The 20856-nt window shown below is 50.2% G+C and overlaps 1 protein-coding gene across 1 annotated transcript in view; it reads right to left on the reverse strand.

The window, feature by feature from the left end:
- The window catches only part of GDPD5 (glycerophosphodiester phosphodiesterase domain containing 5), a 52852-nt gene extending 32384 nt beyond the window's left edge, over window positions 1–20468 (reverse strand). The window contains exons 1-2 of the mRNA XM_006885585.1: window positions 20352–20468; window positions 1735–1838 (exon numbers count right to left, since the gene is read on the reverse strand). Coding sequence (XP_006885647.1) covers window positions 1735–1838; window positions 20352–20468 — 221 coding nt within the window. The remainder of the gene's footprint in view (window positions 1–1734; window positions 1839–20351) is intronic.
- Between the last annotated feature and the right edge of the window lie 388 nt (window positions 20469–20856).

Here is a 20856-nt window from a genome sequence, read left to right on the forward strand (position 1 = left end):
TTTGGAAAGGCAACTTAACCTGAGTCTCAGTTGCCTCAGACTGACTTTAATGTATGATTTTGGTACTAACTAGCTGTATGGCCATGGGTGACTTCTGTCCCTCTCTGGGCCTCAGTTTCCCCATCTGTATATGATGGGGGTGGACTTGATGATATTCCATTCAGTATATGTAGTGAAAGGCAATCAGGGAACAAACTTATTTACCCATAATAACAACACTTGTACTTTGGACACTGAGAATAAAGAACTGGTTTATAGCATTTAACAAAGGCCAGAGGCCACCTCTTGGACTCAGGTGGGCCCAGGTCCTCTTGCTGGGAGTCGGGGCAGAAGAGCAGTGTGTAATTTATTTGGCTCCTTAAAGCCGAGTGCGTATGGAAAGAATGGAGCCCCAGACTCCATGAGGATCCTCACATAAGCCAAGAACCACAGCCAATCAGTGTTCCAGGGTCCTCGGAACCCCAGGCGCTAACTTATGGCCACCTTTAAGTTGAACAGTCTGCCTCCCAGGGAGCAGCCTCCCAATTCAGTGGAGATGTGGGTCCTTTCATGTCCATCTCTTCTCAGAAAGACTAGATGAGGCCAGAGTTACCTCAATTTTACAAAACAGGAAACTGAGACTCAAGAGACTTGCGGATGGTCACAGTGAGCTGAACTTCTGATCAAAAGAAAGAAATGTCACTGGATGGAGAGTGAAGAAGCCTAGCTTCTGCTCCTCAACTCTGCCCCTACCTGACTGTGTGACCTTGAGCCTCAGTTTCTCCATCTATCAAGGGAGAAGTTCCCATGAGAACCTAGGGTCCTTTTCCTCCATACACAGCCTGTCACTGCAGGACAAAAGGCAGACAATGGCAGTGTGGATGGGGATGAGGAAGAAGCAGGTGTCTCTCCTGCTCCCAGGTAACCTTCTAAGAACCCTGCCCTTTGGACCTGAGGTTGGAGCCCACAAAGGACCCTGGGCTGTCCCAGACCTTAGCATCTGCTAGCCCTCCCCACAGTGAGGTAAAGGAGTTAGTTAGGAGGCCAGGGATAGAAGAGTGTCTTAGGATGCCTTCTCTGCTGAGTCTTTGGTCTCTCTGGGTCTAGAGTGTCTTGTCTATAAAAGGGGCAACCAGTGGCCCAGGTCTTGGCCTGAGCCCTGCCCTGAGCCTTATACTTCCTAGTGTCCATCCCTGCAGACCAGGAATGTACTCCCTGAATCTCTCTTGCTTACTTCAGCTCTTGTGTGAAGTTCTTTAATTGCAGCTGCAAAACCTTCTTTCTTTCAATGTCCAGATTTTGTAATACACTGGGGCCTCCCAGTAGACCAGCAGCCGAAGTCTCATGTGTTCCAAACCCAAGCAACTTTCAAGGGAGAGCAGCTTCCTTCTCCAGGAAACCTCCCCTAGGCTCCCCTTTGGGCATGGATTTCTCATTTTCCTAGTTCCAGCTACTTCAGTGTTCACCCTCATTTCTGGGCTGGGTTCTCCTGGGGAACAGGACCCAAGTCTATCTTTTCTCTTGCCAGCCTGTGGTACTCATGCATATCCCACCCACAATGTCACACTAGCCTCACCAAAGCTCTGGGAGGGAGACAGGACCGAGGCTCAGAGGGGACGGCCTTGCCCAAGGTCACACAGGAAGCTGACAGCTCAGCTCTAACAGGCAAGCTGGGAGAGAGGTACAAAACTGAGGCCCCAGGTCCCAGGCCAGACCTCAGAGCTCCACCGCCCTACCCACCACACAAACACTTACCAGTTGAATTCATCGTAGTCATTGTGGACTTCCCACCAGAAGTAGAGCCAAGTAAGTGTGAGGCCAAAGGTGAAGGTGAGGAGCAGAAACCAGAGGCGCTCCCACTGGAAGAGCAGAGCAGGAGAGGGACGGGGTTACACAGGCTTGAGACAGGTCCCCAGGTCACCTTCCACCTGAGTCCCTTCTCTTCTTTACAGCCAAACTCAACAGGCAGAGTTCACTGCCTTCTCAGCACAAGGGAGGAACTGAAGCCGGGAAAGGGGAAGTGACACCTGGTGAGGAGCTCTGGCAGGGGAATTGCCCAGGGCTGTGCTCTTTTTGCTGTGCCTTTAGGTCTGCCCAGTGGGTGCCCATCTGCCACTCTTTCAGAAGGCTGCTCTGAAGCCTTCCCACCAGCACAGTGATGTGTGCTTTGTGAAGTCACAACTCACCTGTTTGTTCTGCTTGTTTAGCTTTGTTTTTTGTTTCAGTGAAAATAGACACAAAACCCGTCCCATACACCAGTTGAATTCTACACGTCATTCATGCTATCTTGTTCCAATTATCCTGTCACCATTAACTCATGGCTCCTTAACCTTCTCATCTAATTTTTCGAGTGCTTTTGTCAGTTTGATCACACGAAGGGAATTCTTTAGAAGAACATAACAAAATGATCAAGGACGATGTCATGAATTAACTAAGCCAGATGACTATTACATGTCTGTCTTGGAGGAAGTACAACCAGGGGGCTCCTTAGAGGCAAGCATGGTGAGACTTTGTCTCACATATTTTGGGCACAGTGTCAGTGCTTAGAAAAAGACATCATATGCTGGGAAAGGTAGAGAGTCAGAGAAAGACGAAGACCCTCAACAAGAGGGATTGACATAGTGACTATCCAACAGACTTGAGCATGGTGGAGACAGTACAGCAGTACCGGGCAGGGCAGGGTTGAGATCTGTTGTTTTTGGGTCACCATGAGTCATAGGGGACTTGATGGAACTCAACAACAACAACTTAAAGATGATCTCAGGGCTATTGTTTCAGGACCATGGCTCTACAAGTCTGGATTCGATGAAAATTTGAAATCCTTGTCTACATTCTTAATGCTTTTGACTAAGATTCTTTAATAGTTATGGTAGCGAGGTCCCATCCAGTTCTGGTCTCACGGCAAAGGAGGCAGCTGAACTGACACAGTGGCTGCCACAAGCACAGCAGAGACGGTGAGGCTGGTCAAGAAGAGGCAGCATTTCGTTTACATATGGGGTCGCTATGCGTGGGAGCCCACTCAACAGCACCTAACAACAACAATTTCTGACTCTCTTTTTTCCTTTCCTACTCTAGGCAAATTGAGTCTAGTGGTTTTATCTTGGAACCTTCACTTTATTTAATCCCCCAACGTGCCCACCAAGCAAGCATTCTTCCTCTTCACCCCCACCTGTGCTACAAAGAAGTGATTTGCCTGAGCTGCACAGCAAGTTAGGATGAAGGGCCAGAGCCCAGTGCCAGGCCTTGAAGTGCGTGGTCTGTCCTCTCCCCAGGCCCCAGAACCTTAGGGCAGATCCAGGTCTCCCCCTGTCTCAGCCAGGGTAGGGGAAGTGTGCTGACCCCACCACAGCTGCTTCCTGAGTTGCTGGCTCAGGTCTGCAGGCACTTCCTGCCGGGCCCCCTGGTTTATCCCTGCTTTCATCCGTCCCTCTTATCTCAGAAGCACAACAAACTTGGTACATCCTGCACTCTGGGAAACTGCTGAGATCATCAGAACAAAGAAGTGACCTGTGGGGAGCAAATCAAGACCTGCACCACCTTTGAGGCGCTCAGGGCTTGGAGTCCTCCACCCTGGCCCACTTCAGGAGCCCAGGTATCCCTCGACTAGACACAGCTCAAGGATTGTGAGGAACAGCTTTGCTCAGGGCTGGAGAAACCATAGCTAGGAACAGAACAGGCCTCCTGCAACTGATCCCTTGCAGCTACCAGCCAGGGTGGGCCATGAGGGGCAGCAGGAATGGGCTGAGGTTGTCTGCTTCCCTCACTGTGATCAAGGTGAGGACAACCGGGTCTGCAGGGGCTGGTCCACATACATGTCTAAGCCAGCACCTCTCTCCAACCACCTTCGCCATGCCAGACCCCAGGAGACTTAGTACACATTAGAGAGTCCCCTTTCTATTATGCTTTCTTATTTGCTCATGTATTTATTCTTATTTGCTTATTTCTCATTTCCTGCCAAGTTCAGTTGATGAGTCCCAGGCTAGCTTGACCATCTAGGTCTTCCAAATAGTTGACCATGTCCCAAGGCTGACCTGCCTGACTCTGGCCATGCTGTGCCTTGTTCAAGAGTCCCCTGGCTGGACTCCTCAGATGACATGGAGAAACCTCCTGATCAGACCCAGGTCAATCTCTGTTCTCTGGCTCCTCTCTGCCCCAATGTACACATTTTATGCTCCAAGTACTGAGTTATCCCATTGCTCCTCAAACAAACTCTTTGAAACTTCAGTGCCTCTGTATAAGCTGTGCTTGCCATCTAGAAAACAACCCATCTGTGGTTCCTTGGACAAACCCTGTTCCTTCAAAGCCTCTCTGCCTCCTGGCAGACTAAATCCATCTCCTAAGAACACCCACAAACCCCTTACAATCATCTCTAACTCCGCACAGACTCCACAGTCAATAGCTGCCTCTTCATGTGCTGGCCCACCCAGGAGAAAGCTCATGGGGGACTTTTCCCTCCACTGTGGGAGGGAATGCTTAGCCTTGTATGGACTCTGAGTGGCAGAGCTGAGTGACTGTCTGCCCACAGAGACTGTTCCAGCTCCGCAAGGACAAGGCTTCTGTCCCTCTGATCAGCACACAGGCCAGGATGAGGGGAGAGTCTTGACCTATGACAGGTCCTCTCCTCAGGCAAGTGGCCTGGTGGTAGGTAGACAGTGGGGCTGGGAGCGTGCAGGGGCTAGGTGCAAGGTGGAAAAGCTGCTGCTGGCATGGGAGGACATGGCATGACAAGATGCCATGCAGGGCCCCAAAGAAATGCTGACAGGTGGCTACAGACTGCAGGTGTCAGTAGCGCCTGTAGCTCGAGAGAAACTCTTCTCCAAGTGTCATCCTCCTTACTGGGCTAGATTCCATACTGTAGCAGGGCCAGGCAGGCATGAGTGAGGGGTTGGGCGCCCCCTCTGTGTCCCTGGGAACTAGTCAGGTGACAAGATTAGAGTAGGAAGATGGGTGAGGCACCCAGGGCATGCATGGATGGGGGCAGGGTCAGATCCACAAGGAACTTAGAGCCCCATTATCAGAACTAGGGCTCAGGCCTGGGGGTATCTAGGGATTAAAGTCCTGGAGCTGGAAGCAGAGGCTATGCAACCACGGGGAACTTGCAGGTGGGGGTGCAGAGGCTCAGCCATGTCAGGGATGGTGGGGGAGGGAGGCAGCAGGTCACTACAGGAACAATCAGAGGAAAAGCTGAATGGCAGGCGCTGGAGGGAAGGAGAGGCTAGGAGCTGTGCAGGAAGTGGCCTGTGAGAGCAGCTCCGCTGATAAAGAGGCTCCAAATGGCTCTAATGGTCCTTGTCAGGGCTCATTACGGGAGAGGCCTGAGCCTGCCTGCTCTGCTCGACCCATTAACAAGCCAATCTGGCCCTGCTCCCAGGAGACGGAGGCATAGTGAGGGGACCAGAGGGAAGGAAACTCCGTGACACTGACATCTTTCACAGGCCACACATGCCCGGGTTTTTATTTATGGGTATTTGTCCCCCACCTGAGAGCGAATGAAGACACCAGAGCTTAGAGAAAGGCTCACGTTGCCGGACAAAGCACGTCGCAAGGCATTAGGAGTGCCGCCCACTCATTCCGAGTGACCATTCCTGTGCATATCCATTGTGGCACACTTCTAGCACATTTGCACAAAGGCTCAGCCTAAGTGAGTGGAGGGGGGTTGGAGAAGCTGAGCAGTTTATCAAAGTCACCAAGTAGTGGAGTAGTGAAGACGAGACTTAAATACAAGGGTCTGGGCAGAATGTAGTGTTCTGTAGGGCTTCTGGGGAGCTGCCCTGAACAGCTCCTGGAAACCTGCCTGTGTACTCTGGACCTGGCAAAGTGATCCTAGGCTCAGCTTGGTACCCTTGGACTCCTCTCCCCTCTGTCTTTCTGGGGTCCTCCTCAAGGCATCCTTTCCCTGGAACTTCCTACATGGTCTTTGAGTACCAACCAATCTGGTCCTGAATCACATTCTGAACTGTGGAGATGGAAATAGCATGGGCTATGGAAGTAAATTAACCTGGCTCTGCCACTTGGGCAAGTTACTTAACCTCCTAAGCCTCCATTTTCTCATCTGTAAAATGGGGACAATAACAACTGGTGGCCTCTCAGGAACAAAGCCTGGAGATGTGCTCTCATAAAAAATGACAGCCAAGGAATCCTATGGGACAGTTCTGTCACAAGGGTGGTTACAGGTTGAAGTCCATTTGGTCTGCTGAGGCCCCAGATAGGCAAAGAGTTGCTGAATAAGGAGGCGGCCTATATGTGGACAAAGAAGACACCCCATCCTTACTCCCTGGAAGTGAAGGCTTGAAGCCCAGGGTGCCAGAGTGGAGAACCCCAGAGGCTCCCGGAATTCAGCTCCATTCTCCTTGTCTCATCCTTTTCCCATCCTTGCATCTCCCCCAGGAAATGGAGTGTGCAACAGTCTCCCCAGAGGACTTCTTGCTGATTCTCACAGCTTCCCCTCAACCATTTCTGTCTCTATCCTGTGCCTCCTGCTCCAGAGTCCTCTACATTCAGAGGACAGAGTGTAGCCACAAACTCAGTTCTCCACAGGTAATGTGGGCACGGCTGGCTGGAGGGGAGAGAGGGGCTGCTGCTGTGTAACACGCACCACAGACCTCTGCCCACCATAATAGCCACCCTTCCACTGCCAGAGGCCCCCTGGGGTCTGGACCCAACATAGAAGCTGGAGCCTCAAATCTGTGTTGGGGCAGTGCCCAGCAGGAGACGCCTCGCCGCCCCTTGGCAGCACCCCAGACCTTCAGAGTCACAGCTCCTGGGAGCTCCTGTTTTATCACCCAGGGCAGAGACTGTTGCTGAGCCCCATGACAGGCGCTTGTTCTGCTGCTGCAGCTCCTCTGGCTTTGGGGTGGAAACGCCCTCCCCAATGCCTGGGCTTCCTTTAGGCTGAAAATCCCGAGACTAGCAGCCAGATGGGGAAGGCTGGGATTTGGAGTCCATTAACACTGGATTTGTACCTTAGCCTGGCCACTAACTAAAGGAGTGACCTTGAACAAGACAGTTGCCCTCTCTGAGCCCCAGCTTCCTGCTCGGTGACTTGGGACAGGAGTGCTGGCATGCTGTACAGATCACCACGACCTCACAGGCCAAGGACCTGGCAAGGGCATGACCGAAGCCACCTCCCTCCCTCTTCACTCTCCTGATGTGGGTCTCTGTTGCCACAGAACAAAGCCAGTCCCCACAGAAGGTGGGGTCCAGTGGCCCAGGATGGGAGAGTGCGATATGGCTGAGGTTAGACTCCTGGCCTTCCTGATCACTAACAGTGCTGTCCAGCCCTTCACTCAGCACCTCAGGCCTTCACTTTCTCCCCTATTCACAGGGGTGACATCATCAACACCTCACAGCAAGGCTGTAAGCCTCAACGTGATTACAGATGTAAGCTGTGAACTGCCAAATCCATGATCATCCCTATAATTATCATTTCGTGTCTGACAGCCCTTTAATTATGTGAAGACAGTGATCAAGCCTTCCCCCTCCCCCCAACTCTAGAACATTTCTGTGACTGCCCTATTCCCTGCCCAGGATGGGCACAGAGGCCAACATGAGGTCACGATAGGCAGACTGAGGCCCCAAGAGCCAGCATGGATGGGGGGATGACCCTGGTCAGGCAGCTCCTAGATCTTACTTCTCAGCCCTAGATTGTTGGATAACTTAGCTCCACATGGACATTTGGGAGCAGGGTTTGCAAGATCTACATCTCAATGCATCCTCTGCACAGCTCTGCAAAAGCAGGCATTATATTCCTATTTTACAGTTAAGGAGACTGAGGCTCAGAGAGATGAACTGCTTTGCCCCAAGTCACACTGGGCAAACGATGCTGAAGTAGGATTCACATCCAGGACTGGGTGCCTCTAGTGTCTCTGTCTTAATGCAACAAAGAGTGGGACTTGTAATTTTCCTTGTTTGAGTAAGGAAGAAACAAGTTCAGAGAAATAGTGTCTTATCCACATGCCTGTGACTACAGGCAGTGCCAAGTGGGGACTCTAGAATTTCAGTTAGATGACATCAGAGATCACCTTACTTGTCCTCCAAAGGGTCAATCAAAAAATGGAGAAACTGAGACCTAAGGAAGTGGTTTTGAAACCTGAATATGTTGTTGTTGTTATGTGCCATCGAGTCCTTTGTGACTCATAGGGACCCTATATACAACAGCCCTAAACCCTGCTCTATCCTGTGCCAATCGCATTGCCTCTGACACACCCATCCCAATTACCCCAGTCACTGAATCAATCCACCTCATAGAGGGTCTTCCCCTCCTGCACTGTCCTCTACCCTACCAAGCATGATGTCCCTCTCCAAGGACATGTCTCTCCTTACAACATGTCCAAAGTATGTCAGACAAAGCCCCAGAATCCTTGCCTCCAAGGAGTAGCCTGGTTTAACCCTCTCTAGGATGAATCTGTTTGTTTCCTTGGCAGTCCATGGTACATTCAATACTGTTCTCCAGCACCACAGCTCAAAGGTGTCAATTCTCCTTCTATCCTCCCTAGTCATTGTCCAACTCTCTGATGCATAACAAGTGATTGCAAAAACCATGGCCTGTATCAGGCGCGGACCTTAGTCTCCAGAGAGACACCGTTGCTCTTGAGTACTTTAGAGAGGTCCCTAACCGCAGACTTTCCCATCGCAATACGCTTTTTTATTTCTTGACTGCTGGTGCCAAGAGTATTGACCATGCAGCCAAGCAAACTGAAGCTGTGAACAATCTCAATCTCTTCGCCATCCATCCTGATGCTACCGATTGGTCCTGTGATGAGAATCTTTGTCTTCTTGACATTAAGCCAATTATGCCAGCCCAAACTATATTTCAATGTGGCTAGGCTATGGTTCTAAGTATTGTGTAATTCTCTGTTTTTTGATCTGATGTAGTTGGTCTATATCCTGTAAATCCTAACCTGTGTTTTTAATACGAATGCACTCTATGGATTAGGTTCTATCTTGATTCAATCTCTTGAGATATTGTTATATCCCATTGAGTTGGAACTGACTCATTACTGACCTCTAGCAGGTCAATTTGCATCGGAGGAGATTGCCCATCTTTCTCTAGTAGAAGAGCTGGTGGGTTCCGTGTTTCTTTGGGTTGGCAGAGCAACCCTTTAATTCTAAGCAACAAGAACCAAACAAATAAGCATAGAGGAAGGATCTACTATCACCAAGAAAGAAGAGTTAATATCAGGGTGCATTCTTTGGACCTGAAGTCACTTTGCTGAGAACCCCCTAAATTCAGGGAAAAGTGATACCAAGACACATGGGGATCTCCAAGTGATGCTGAACCCAGAGATATTGAAAGGAGACAAGGGCCTTCTCCAGAGCCAACATATACAGAGAAAAGTCTTTCCCTAGAACTGGAGTCCTGAATCCGGATTTCTAGCCTCTTAAATAGGAGCTCTGGTGGCCTACTGTCAAGAAGCTGCACTGCAATCCTGAAGGTACACGGGAGAAGGATGGACCATCTCCTCCTGTACGATTTCTTGCCTCTGAAAACCCGCCGAAGGGTCAGCTATGGGTCGGTTCTGTCTCTATAGGTATACAACAACACAACAAGTCTCTTAAACTGTGAGAGAATAAACTTTCACTTGTTAAGACCATCCATTTTGTGGTATTTCTGTTATAGCAGCACTAGACAAGGAAGACATTATTTATACCAGTTGCCACTGGTTGATTCCCACCTAGGGGAACCCATCGTATATCAGAGTAGAGCTGTGCTCCACAGGGCTTTCAAAGTCTGGTTTTGAGATGCAGATTGCTAGGTCTTTTGTCCAAGGTGTCTCTGGATACACTTCAGTTAGTAGCTGAGTTAAACATTTGCACCAGCGAGGGTCTCTGGACACATGCATCATACATGATAAATTCATACAGAAATGGAGAATTTTGCAGGTAATGCTAAGATATCCGGTCAGTCATCTTGTTGTTGTTGTTATGCTATGGACTATGGTGACTCACAGCAACCCTATGTACAATAGCTGTGAACCCCACATAACTTGAGGAAGTCTTACCATCTCCGACACACCTGCCTGCACTACCCCAGACACTGTGTCAATCCATCTCGTCTAGGGTCTTCCTGCACCAATTAGACCCCAACCTCATACTCTCATACCAAACTAAACCCAGCGTCTCCCCCCTGAACATCTACTCTCTCCCTGTAATTCCACACACATGTGCTGAGCCTTGCTGGGCTGTGACCTTGGAGTTAAATCAAGCCACTGGAGATGAATGACTGGCAAACAGGCCACACTAATTCTGGGAATGAGTGTGATGAGTGAGGTAAGTATGTGCTGCTTAGAAGCACAGAGGCTGAGTCCTTAGCACCATCAGTTGTGGGAACGAAGGATGGGCTGGAGGGCTTCCTGGGAGATGAGATGCCTACAGCAAAGCTTGGGGAAAGGGGAACGTGCAGCAGGTGCAATGCACAGAGCAAGGTGGGTTTTGTTTTGTTTTGGGGAATTAGCTTCTGACAGGATTAGAAAAACCATATAAAGGTATTAACTTTCACAGATTTTTCTCATCTTTTAAATTTCCATTTTTGCTTCTAAACCTTTTTTTGTCTTAAAAATGTTAATTTTTTTGGTCAACAAATCTATCCCACCTTACACTTTCTACCTTTGATATTGTGCTTAATGATTGTGGCCCGTATTATGTATATCTTTTAAAATAAATTATTTTATTTTAATTGTGATTTTAATGAAAGTTTGAAAAAAAGTTGGATTTTCACTCATTCATTGTTGCACATTTTCCTCCCTACCTCCCCCAGTTCACTTTAAAAAAATGTTCATTCATTATTGCATAATTTCCTCTCCCCTCTTCCACCATTCACTCTGCTATTCTAGACTGTTGTCATCCAAATAATGCCTAATCATATACTCCTTTTAAACAGTTCTTTCCTTCATCTGTTCCAATGTAATGTTCATTATCTATCAGTTCTTCTCCTATTCTTCTCCCTAACCTCATGTCAAACCTGCTTTATAATAGTTGAGTTATATAGTATTTGTCCTTTTGTAACTGAGATATTTCACTCAATATAATGTCCTCCAAGGTCACCCGTGTTGTGTAATATTTTATGAATTCCTTGTTTTTCAGTGCTATGTAGTATTCCATTGTCTGAGCATACCATAGTTTTTCTATCCATTTGTTTGTGGATGAGCACTTGGGTTGTTTACATCACTTTACTATTGTAAATAATGCAGCAATAAACATAGGTGTGCATATATCTGTTTATATGGTGGTTATGGATTCTTTACGGTTTATTCCCAGTAGTGGCACTGCTGGATCAAATGATATTTCTATTTCCATCTTTTTGAGAAAGTGCCACACTGTCTTCTGTTGTGTTTGCACCATTTTACACTCCCACCAGCAGTGATAAAGGGTTCCAGTTTCTCCACATCTTCATCAGCATTTATTGTTGGCTGCTCTGTTGAACTTTGCTATTGTTGCTAGGCTGTATTATGTATTTAACTCATCCTTTATGCTGGTGATTTCCAGCATTGTTTATTTTGTAACCCATCACATCGTGACAGCACCACATGGATGTACACATGCATGAAGAGAAGCCTGAAAGTCTTGTCTCTGCACTATTAAGACAAGAACATTTTTTACTTTACCACTCTCCAAATTGTTTAAATTTTCTCAAGAAATGTGTGCTATTTTTCTAAACAGACAAACAACATTTAAAAATAGAAATACTTTTTAATCCATCTGGAGCTCCTTTTGGTAGAGGTAAGAAGGAGGGATCTAATTTGACTTTCCTGAAATGGATCAGTAACAGCCCCTGCACCCTCTGTGATACTAGTGGATATTTCCACGTTAGTTTACAGTACAGTCCATGCGTGTCTGTGTGTGGCTTTGTTTCTAGGTTTCCTCACAGTCTGCACAAGACAGCCCCTTCCGTTCTCTTGAGCCCTGGCTCTGCCTGACACGACTCCTCCCCATGTGGCTGTGCTGCTCCCTGGGCCACTGTCCTAGTCCCTGCTCTGCTTTGAGGTCTCAGAGCCCAGTTGCATCTTCAGTCCCACACAGACCTACAAGGATGGAAAGATGGAGGGACTCCTATTGAAGAATCAGCCATCTGCAGGTTAAATCTCAGCCACCCAGCTCCTCCCATCATCAGCCTGATCTAACCTCCACCAGTCCAAATAGGGTGACGGATGTATAGGATTTGGGGGCTGGTAATTGTGCAGGGAGCACCAGAAGGAAATTGCAGCCCTGCCAGGATTGCCTGGTCCTGGTCCCAGGAGATTTGGGGGAGAGGAAGCAGGGGAGGGGGCCTGAGATATGTTATAGCATTAGGGTCCAGCAGGGAAAGGGATTAGAGTCCCCATCCCCACCCACTTCTGACAGCCTAAGAGGCTGGATTTCTTTTTCTTGACTTCAGTGAGCTGGGCAATTAGACGTCTGTCTGCTCTTGCTTCTGCTGGGGTGCACTCAGAGTGCTTCATTAGGCAGGAAAATGAAATCAGGTCCAGCCTGCAGCTCCTTGTCCCCAACCCCCACCCTAGGGTAGCATCACCTAAGGAGAGGGGCTGGTCAGAGTGGAAGAGCTGAGGACCCTGAGGAAGTGCTGTCCCAGGGCCGCTTGGAGGGTCTGCAGGGTCCCAGGGAGGGTGGTTGCAGTCCCTTGAGAAATGCCTATCATCCCCTGCCCCATCCATAATAATCCCTAACCAGATGGTCAAGCATTCATGGAGTGTCATAAGCCCGGGCTTAGCTGACCCACCAGCGAGCAGTACAGCAACGTCCAGCTCTTCAGCGCCATATCCAAAGGAGCTGTATTGGGCTCCCAGACCCCAAAGGCCAATCCAAGACTATATGTTTTGATTGCTCTGATAACTTGAGCTGCAAAACCCCAGCACCCTGCCAGCCCTCCCCTCTCCATCCTAGGCATGTAACATCATCTCCCATTTTCTCTTCTTCATAGCAACCCTGCAAGAAGGTAGCTTACCTCTTTCAAACTTTGATTACTCACTCACAGGTGATCCCCCAGTGGGCTTCTGGAGACTGTAAATCACATGAACTGCTCGTCTTTCTCCTGTGAAGCCCCTGGTGGATTTGAACACCAGGGAGGCAGCGCCTTTGGGTTAGCAGTGCCGCTCCCGACAGACTACACACCAGAGCATCCCATTTTAGAGGCGGGACTTGACTTTGGCCCCTACTACATCCCATCCTCCCAAAATTCAAGAGGAGAAAGCCATCACTTCGAAGTCTTGTAGGAAAGGTATGATGTTTCTTCCAGGATGAGAATATGGTCCCTTCATGTCTATCATCTAATAGGAAACTTGAGATGTGGGTCCACAGGCCAGAGAGCTCTGAGACTTGTGGGGAGGCAGGGCTGGAGTTCATGACACGTCTTCTTGGCCAGGAATGTCCGTTGAATCAGGCTAAGCTTAACATGCTGGAGCCTATCTCAAAAGCTGCTTCATTCTGCAACAATGAATGAATGGAAATCCAAAGTCTCTATAAATTTTCATTGAAATTAATAATATATTTTTTTTTAAAGCTACTTCATTCATGAAGACCACCTTGATTTTGGGGTGGAATCCACTCTTTCTTTGCTTTAAAGTTTGAGCAAAGAGACCATGGAGCTGTGATTCGCTTGGTCTAGGCTTCATCTGAAGAACATGGAATCCAGCATTGTACTCCAGGCTCAGGGAGGAGGCAGGAAGCTCTGTGGCCTAAGTGCCCTCCTCTCCCTTCAGGGTCCCCAGCCATGCCACCCAAGGTAGTCTGTGCTGTGATTGGGTGGGAGGACCAAGGATGGCCCTAACCTAGGTACAGGTCAGAAGTTAAAGGTACACAGCACGGAGTAGAGGTGAGATGGAGACCAGACCACAGAGGGCCAAGTAGAACACCAGATTGGAAGGGGGATGGCAGGAGGTTTGGGTCTGACTCTTATTATGTACCGCTTTTGCCTCCTGTGGTACTTGGGGTCACTCACTGGGCCTCTGTAGCCTCAGTTTCTCCATATGTACCATGCCTGAGCTACGTACCCACCAGATTAACAGACCTTCTAGGGAGAACATTGCTAACTGCATAAGTAGAAGGAAAAGTCTTTGCAGGAAGTGTCCCTCCCACTCTCCAGAACAGACCCTCCCCACTCGGTGCTATCCAACACCCCTGACACAAACCCACATGGCTGGGTGAATGGAGAGTAAGGCGGGGAACCAGGTGGGAATTCACCTTCCTTTTCCTGTGCACTGGCAGAGCCCCATTCAGCTCCAGAGGTGGCCTGTGATCTGCAGCTGAGCCAGAACCCCCCCCCCGCCCCCAACCACCACCAGGATGTGGGAGCCACAGCCAAGCATATAGCGTGCACCTGTCCACGCATGTGCACCCGCTCTCCTCAGGCTACTCGATACACACTGGGCCTGGGAACAAGGGCTGTGAACGAGGACAGGAGAGAGAGCACATTGGGGCACACTGAGCCACTCTCCACGCCTAAGGTCAAGAAGGCTGCAGGTACACTCCCTCACCAGCCTCCTTCTCTGTTCAGTTCATCTGCTCAACCACCCTTCTAGGTATTCTGGGGTAAACCAGGCCCCTGGCATGGGCAGGTCAGCCTCTGCCCCCTGAGTACTCAGAGTCCACTGGGAGACTCACAACCCTATGTGGCTCGCAGGGGATCAAGATGCTGTGGGATCTGAGGCAGGAAGGTGCAGAGAGAAAAGGAAATGGGGGAGATAATTCTTAGAGGAAAGAGAGATTTTTGAAGAGTCTTAAAGGTGGAGACAGAGAAAAGAAGAATTCTAGCAGAGGAGGTACTTGACCAAAGGCAGGGTGCCATGAAGGAGTGAGACATGTCCTGGGACAAGAAGCTCAGAGGATTGGGGGGGAGGTGAAGGAAGCAAATGGTGGACGAGGTCTCCTTCAGCAGGGCTTCCTTCATGGAAGGAGGGAGGACATCATCACAGGAGGAAGTACTGGGCAGGGCAGATAGTCTATGTTCCACCCACCTCATGGAGCTCTCCTCAACTCCATGTAGACTGCCCTCCTTCTCAAGCACTGAGGACTGCTGACGCAGTCTCTGAGTAGCTCTAGAAACCTGTGTGAGGGTTTCCTCACGTGGCTCCTGTTCTCCCCACTGCTGCTCTGAAAATATCAAGTGAATTCCATTTCACTGTACAGACTGTAGAGATCAGGGCAGGACTTCCCACAGAGTCTCCAAGGCTGTACACATTTACGAAAACAGTTGATGGGCTCGAACCACCTGCTTTTTGGTTAGCAGTCAAATTCTTTAATCACTATGCTACCAGGGCTCTTCACTTTTACTTACTTAATATTCCTCAGAAACATTCTCCATGTTCCAATCAGATGTGCCTTCCACAGCCTAAGTCAGATTCTAGGTCTCCTTGCTCAGGATGAGGTCCAAGCTCCTCAGCTCAGCTCCAAGGACCTGGGGACCACTTGGCAACACCCTTCTGCCTTCTCAAATCTCACCCCCATGCAGTGGAATTACTTTCAACATCCAAACAGAAGACACACTCTTGTACATGCAGTTTCTCTTGCCTTGAACATGTCCCCAGCCTTGTGTGATGGGCTTCCTCAGACACCAGCTCTGGCAGGGCGTGGGCTTAGCTTCCAGGCTTTCTCTACCTGCCCAGGTGTCTCCTTCCTCCTTTCAGCAGTGATTCCCCTGGGTAGTCTGAGTGTGTCACTCCCCTGCTCCCAGTCTGCTCCTTCACCAGCCCAGGAGCCCTCCAAGGGAGGGGGAGCCAGATCTGATCCATAGTGATCCAGGGTGCATCACAGGCTCAGGATCAGATCAAGCAAAAGGGCAGGTTTGTTGATTGAATAAATAACCACTGAATCCAAGACAAGACTGGGTCAGGGAAGCCAGTACTGGGTGAAGCTTCGAGCAGGATTCAGTGCATACACACTGGAGTAAATCCCACACCCTACAGGGAAGGGATCAAATAAGCTTAAAACAGCCATTAAAAAAAAAAGCCTACTGTAGAAATCCCAGAGCATCTATACTGCTCTGGCTAGGAAGTTCCTCCTGGTGTCTGACCTGTATCTTACTACAGAGATGCTGGTTCTGCCAGCCTCCCACAGCAACAACGTCTTCAGGGGGCCCAGTGCGGACAGCCCAAGAACAATCTTCTGTCGTAGCAAGTCCTTAATTGGCAGTATTACAGTAATGAGTCACAGACAACAACCAATTAATTATCCCAAGTTATAAAAAGCTTTGCTTCCCCTTCGTTACTGGTGACTGAGCCGGTCTCCTGCTGCCAGGCTGCTCCACACTGGGAGCTGGGGTAGGAGAATAAGTCATGCCACCCCAATGGTCCCCAGTTTCCCATTTCCTTATTTGTCAAGCCTATGGCTCCGGTAGGAATGGGGCTCTGTGAGCAAGGAAGGGCTGGAGGAGGTGGGGCTGTATCAAGCTGGCCCAGGAGGAAGAAGGGGGAACAGCTTTGTTAGAGATGAGGGGGCTCGCTCCATCTTCCCAGGGATCCACTTAGATACTTAGATCTTCCCCAGGGCACTGAGCATTCTTAGCCTGGCATTCAAGGACACTCCCAATCTTGTCCCAAATGCTCCTGGTCCAGGCTCTTTCTCTTCCATCAGGCAACTTCCCTCACCCCCCTCCATTCATCTCCTTCTAGCATGGGCTCATTTAAACACATACTCAAAACAAAACACACTTGCTCTCCCCCCCCAGCCTACATCCTCTGAGGCACGCACACACAGCAAATCCATCACACACTCACTGGGGTTGGGTGAGGCTCCATTCGTACAATTAGGACAACAATTAACCATGCCCCCCGGGGTGTTGAACAATTAATGAGGCAATGCTTATAAACCACTTGGCAAGACTCTCAGCATACAGTAGGCACCTAGTGAGGGCCAACTGGCACTATTACTCTTGGACTCCATTTCCCAGGAGAAGGATGAGAGTGAGATACTTCTGAGACTCATTCACCTGTCTGCCGACCCATTTTACAGATGAGGCCCATATGAGAAAGGTCAGGCTTCACATAGGAGAAGTTTGCACCTAGGCTTCTCTCAGTTGGGGGATGCAGGTGAGCTCAGAGGCAGGGGGCTCCCTCAAGAGGAACTGAGGTGAAGCAGAGATACAGGAGAACCTGGGTAGGGATTCCCAATTGAGGAGGGAAGGTCAGAGTGAGGAGAGGAACAAGGCCCACTATTAAACCCTCGTTCCCCTCTCTCTCCACCTCAAGCCCAAGTAACTCCTGTCCTCTCTCTCTCCTTCTCTCCCCTCTCCTCCTAGTCCCAGCAATGTTCCAAGAGCTCACCCTAGGGCTGTGTTTATTCAGCAGCACCTACTATGTGACACCCTTTCTCTAAGACACAAGTGCCAGGCAGCCAGCCCAGCCCCCATCACTGTCCTCTCCCAGCTGTCTCAGAAGGAAGGGAGGGAGAGAAGAGGAGAGAGAGAGGATAAGAGGCTGAGGATGGAACCCAGGAAGTGGGAGGAGAAATGAGAGTGAGGTAAGGGGCTGGGGAGTGAGGCATGGATGCTTGTCCTCTGCTATGAGTTTTGGGGTCGCCTGAGGTAAGCTCAGTCCTCTCTACAGAGGGCCTGCTACCCAGAACTGCTGCAAAATCCTTTCCCCTCCCCAGAAAACCAGGTGCTGCCTCTTGCTGTGCCTCTAACCCTCAACCCTCATGTTTGTAGAGCCTGCATGGTTCAGCCTCCAAGTCAGCTCAAGCCTGGCCTCAGCTCACCACTTCCTCTACCCTGGGCCACAGCCTACAACCATCACTTCCTGACTCCATAGGCTGCACAGGGCTGACCTAGAACCCCCCCACCCCACCCCACCACACAAGGGGCTCAGGACATCCTGGGTGACATGTCCTCCTCCAGCCTCTGAGCTGATGGCCAAGGGCTTTCTGCTGGGAATTCAGTCACTCTTTTAAAAGTTCCAGCTTTTTCCCATCCCTATCTCTGCCCAGGCCATGGTCTTTGCAGTCACTTGTTACACATCAGAGAGTTGGAAAATGACTAAGGAGGATAGAAGGAGAATTGATGCCTTTGAGCTGTGGTGCTGGAGAAGAGTATTGCATGTACCCTGGACTGCCAAGAAAAAAAAAACCAGATTCATCCTGGAGAGGGTTAAACCAGGCTACTCCTTGGAGGCAAGGATTCTGGGGCTTTGTCTGACATACTTTGGACATGTTGTAAGGAGGGACAGGTCCTTGGAGACGGACATCATGCTTGGGAGGGTGGAGGGACAGCGCAGGAGGGGAAAATCTTGTATGAGGTGGATTGATTCAGTGACTGGGGTAATCAGGATGGGTGTGTCAGAGAAAGTGCGATTGGCACAGGATAGAGCAGGGTTTAGGGCTGTTGTACATAGGGTCTCTATGAGTCGCAAACGACTCGATGGCACATAACAACAACATCTCTGCCCAGAGCATGGATAATATTGGACCCACATCACCTGGGTCTAGACCCTAACTCTGGCTCTTAGTAGTGTCCCTTTGGTTTCCCCATCTGTGAAATGGGACAATGATGGGCATGCTGGGAGGAACTCAGGTAAGGATGTGTATGTGTCAGTGCTCAGCATCCACTTTTCTGGACACAGGAAGGCCAGGGCACAGTGACACCCTACCACCTGCCCCAGCCCCTGAGAACTTGGTGTGGAGTAAATCAGAGAAATTCTGATGTCATCTAACCCACTCTTCTTCCATTTCAGAGATGGAGAAGCTAGATGCAGGAATCTGGAATGACTTGTCTGAATGACTGGGCATAATTAAATAGCACTGTGCTGGCTACAATCTCAGCTCTTGGGGTGGGGGTGTGAAAGTGAACATGTGTGTACATGTGTGTGCACATGCATGTGTATGTGTGTATTTGTGTGCTCACGTGTATGCACGAGTGTGTGAGTACGTGCCTGGGGGCATATGTGGGTATGAGTATGTGTGACCGTGCGTGAGTGTGCATCTGTGCATGTGGGTTACAAGTGAGGAAGTAAAAGCTCAGTCACTGGGCACAAGTGGAAGAGGCACAGTTTGCACTTCAGGCCTGTCCAAGTTCAGGGTCCACATCCTTCACCAGGAGGAGGAATTCTCCGTTCATGTGAGAGGGAAAGACTATGAACGCTGGTTCCTCATAAGCCTGTCCGTGCCTGCGAGTGGAGGGACCAGGCTCAGGAGGGACCTGCTCTGTAGCCTCAAGCAGGTCTCCTCCTCTGCTTTACCTCAGTTTGGCCACGTTACTGCCTCTGTTCCAAGCCCTATGTTGGTGGGGACATGGTGATGATGTGGGCCTGATATCTGCCCCAGTGACACATGTTTGGGGAGGCCACAAACACAGTTCCTAACTCAGTATAGCTCCGAGAAAGAAGGCAGACTGGTTGCTGATAGGCAGACAGACAAGCAGACAAGCTTCCCCAACTTTCCCATCCAAACGACCTGGCCAGCCCTTGCCTCTGCCCTCAGCCTCTCAGCTCCTGGCCCCTCCGGCCTGTCTGAAGACTGGCTGAGTGCCGAGGCTGGCTTCTTTGTTCAGACATGCAGGAAGGAGGACGAAAGTTGTTTTCTAAGCAGCAAAGCCTTTAGATAAACACCACACAGGAACTGGGTTCCTTTAGAGGAGAAACTAGACCTGCTGGCTGATAGCGCCCCAGGGACAGGCACACAGCTTGGGGTCTGGCCCAGGGAGCTGGGCACTGAGGAGGCTTTTATCTGGCAGAACACCTGCTGCCAGCCCTGGCAGGCCTGGAGCTCAGGTGACCAGGCCTGCATGCCAGGCCACAGCCCTGCCAGCTCCTGGGCTCCAGGATGGCCAAGCTCACTTCTTGATCTCTTAGACTCCAGTCATCTCCCTGCCTGTTTGGATCTGCCAGGACCCTGAGAACTTGTCCCTGCCCAGATATAGGGAGCAGCCCAGCCCCCACCCAGTTAGAGGAGAATGAACAATGGCCTGGGAAGACTGCATGGCTACGTGTGGGACAGGATGACCTCCCTTCTTGTTCATGTGACCAAGGAAGTCCAGGAACTTCTGTCGTTAGGTGCCGCTGAGTCGAGTATGACGCATCGTGACCCTACAACACTATAAACAGCAGATCTGAACCCTATCCCGGGCCATCTTCATCTCTGATACTTTCAAGCCTACTGCTTCAGTCACTGTGTCAATCCATGTGGTTGAGGGTCTTCCTCTCTTTCACAGCCCCTCCACCTTTCCAAGCATCATGTCCCCCTCCAAGGACTAGCTTCTCCTAGCAACATGCCCAAAATAAGTAGGATGAAGCCTCATCATCTTTGCCTTCAAGGAAAAGGAACTTCTAGGAGACCATTTTATGAAAGGAGAAACCAAAACCAAAAGGGGCAATGCCCTCCCTGACCCATGTAGCAAGCCCACACGGGCTGGGCTTCCCAGGCCCGGCCACATCCTTCCCGTAGTGGCTCACCGGTGTGGTGTCATCATGGGAGCGTTGGTAGCGCTTCCAGCGGCAGCCGTAGATGCCTGTGAGGCAGGAGAGGCACAGCTGTGGCTCATAGTACTGCAGGGGCTGGTGCCTCACCATGCTCGTGCCCACAGCCCTGGCGCCCGGCCCTCATACACCCATGGAGGCCCCAGCTGGTCCTGTGGGAGGAAACACAAGCAGTGAGGCTGTGAAAGGTGGACAGGGAGCCCTGGGCACAGCAAAAGTCATTGTAGCCCAAGGCAGGGCAGGCCAGGCTATCCTCTGCTCGAAGCTCCTTGTTTCCCTAGAAGTTAAACTGACCTCCCTTTGAGGGTCCCTCAGAACCTGTCCCCTGCCTGCCCACCCACCATCCCTACCTTCCTCTCCTGTCCCCTCCCCTTCAGCCATGCTGACCTCCTCACTGTTCCTCACACTTGCCCATCAAGGTGCTATGTTCTCCGCCTGGAAAGCTCTTCCCTTAAAACCCACAGGGCTCCCTCTCTCCCTC

The sequence above is a fragment of the Elephantulus edwardii genome, unplaced genomic scaffold (genome assembly GCF_000299155.1).
Source record: "Elephantulus edwardii isolate Elephantulus edwardi_28Jun2011 unplaced genomic scaffold, EleEdw1.0 scaffold00044, whole genome shotgun sequence".
Taxonomy (NCBI): domain Eukaryota; kingdom Metazoa; phylum Chordata; class Mammalia; order Macroscelidea; family Macroscelididae; genus Elephantulus; species Elephantulus edwardii.